Source organism: Cyprinodon variegatus, unplaced genomic scaffold, assembly GCF_000732505.1.
Source record: "Cyprinodon variegatus isolate N-32 unplaced genomic scaffold, C_variegatus-1.0 Scaffold114, whole genome shotgun sequence".
NCBI classification, from domain to species: Eukaryota; Metazoa; Chordata; class Actinopteri; order Cyprinodontiformes; family Cyprinodontidae; genus Cyprinodon; species Cyprinodon variegatus.
The window spans coordinates 1,114,450-1,116,409 of NW_015150567.1; the positions used below are offsets into that span (position 1 = coordinate 1,114,450).

General features: G+C 42.1%; 1 protein-coding gene across 1 annotated transcript in view; it reads right to left on the bottom strand.

Annotated features, from left to right (window-relative positions):
- Positions 1–105: 105 nt before the first annotated feature.
- Positions 106–1,960, bottom strand: part of LOC107085057 (solute carrier organic anion transporter family member 3A1-like) — a 56,162-nt gene continuing 54,307 nt past the window's right edge. Inside the window, exons 9-10 of the mRNA XM_015375196.1 lie at positions 1,004–1,068; positions 106–811 (exon numbers count right to left, since the gene is read on the bottom strand). Of these exons, the coding sequence (XP_015230682.1) occupies positions 435–811; positions 1,004–1,068 (442 nt within the window). The 3' untranslated portion in view covers positions 106–434. The remainder of the gene's footprint in view (positions 812–1,003; positions 1,069–1,960) is intronic.

Genomic DNA, 1,960 nt, shown 5'->3' on the forward strand with positions numbered 1-1,960 from the left:
TTTGAAATGTACAATTAGAAAGCCCTTTTCAAACTGGGATTCTAATTGTATGATTGAAATATTAAATTAGAAATGGTTCCCATTCTATTTTTGGTGACTCTCCATAGCTGACAGCTCACACGCCTTATTTAAAGCCCTGAAGTAATCAGTGATGAGTGGATGCAAACTTCTAACCAGCACTTTTGGTTCCAACAAGCTCCTCTGGCTGCGCTCTGTGTCTTCACTGCTTTCATAGCGAAAACTGAAAAACTCACACAAATAAATTTGTTTCTAAGTCAGTTTGCGACTATTTTTTTCAGGAACTCCTGGTGTTGTTTTTAACAGATCTAATGTTTTTGATGAACAATGCTCTACTTGTATACAACACCAAAGAGAGTCTGTACATCAGAGCAGATGAACGTTAACAGCTCCTGCTAACCGAATGGAAATCACTCCTATAAAACCGACTCCATGTTGTCACTGGTCTCCTGGTCTTCTAGGTTGTATATAAATTTTGTCCTGTTACTTGGGTTCTGGGTAATCTCCTTACCCAAATTGTCCAGAGTCACATTAGAAGCGAAAAGTTCATTAGGGGTGAGGTAGCCCTCGTTGTTCTTGATGTACCTCCTGTAGTTGTTTTTCAGGCACTGCCACGTGGTGGCGTACAGGAGGAACGCGGAGGACTTCAGCACGATGGCGATGCTGACGTACAGATGCCTGTAGGCCACGTTGTCGTAAAGCATGCAGGCGCCCTTCTCGCCGCAGACGGAGCTCCAGGACAGACAGGTGGAGTCGATCCCCATTCCGAAGATCAGAGGGGGAGGGATGAAGCCTGGAGGGAAAGTGGGAATGTGCAGAGACAGCGGGTCAAAAGGCCAAGAAGAGCACAGGTTTGAGCTCAAGCTCCAGCTGTGCCTGAGCCGTCAGACTGATGCCGTTGTTAAGGAAGGTGAAAAACCATTCTGACATTCCAATGTCACAGTTAAACTACAGAGCAATCAAGGTGTAAAGTGTAATATCTTACCGATCAGCCTCAGGAGGAGGAAAAGAACTCCAAGAGCGTAGGATTTAAGCTCTGGGTTTACAGTTCTGTTGAGGAAAACAAGAACATGGTGATTAATGCACACATCTCAGCTTGATCCAGTGATGCAGGACAAGAACTCTGCAGTGTAAAAGCTGATGATTGTAACAATGTAGCTGGGAAGCATAAAAAGATGAACAAAACATCTGAAAACAAATCCAAAAAAGGTAACATTGCAGCAAAGTCAAATAATTTATTGTCTCAAGAGTTTCCTTTAGTTTCCTGTTTTGTTGTGTGGGAACCCATGCTGGTCACATTTCGACAGTAATCATTGGAATGATGATAATAATGATTTCCACAGATTATTACAATCTGCTCATTTTCAATTTGAAGAATATCAGTGCTGATAAAGGCAACAGAAAACCTCTGAAGAGGTTGCTATCCTGTATATCAGGTTTATAACCTGAGTGAAGTTGGCCCCCCCCACCTTCTTCATATCAGACAAAATTAGTGTCAAACGTTTGTGCTCCTTTGTGCAGCAAAAATTTTCGTTTTTGCTGCTTTGGTTTTGAAGATTTCAAGAAAGTGGGGGGGGTTGACCTTTGATGACCTCTAGAAATATTTCTTTATATCTTTAAAAAGATAGCGGCACAAACGAAAATTTTTGCTGCACAAACATAGCACAAAGGTTTGACACCAATTTTGTCTAATTTTAAGAAGGTGGGGGGGCTGGTTGACCTTTTGACCTTTACATTTTCATTAATATCTTCAAAGCCAAAGCAGCACAAAAGACAGTTTTTGCTGCACAAACGGAGCCGAGTTAATTGAAAACCCATTTAGTCTGATTTGAAGAAGGTGGGGGGTAGGGATGGGAATCGAAAACCGGTTCCTGTTCAGAACCGGTTCCGTATTTTCCGATTCTATGGCATCGTTTGGCAGCTCGCTGAACGATTCTTTTTT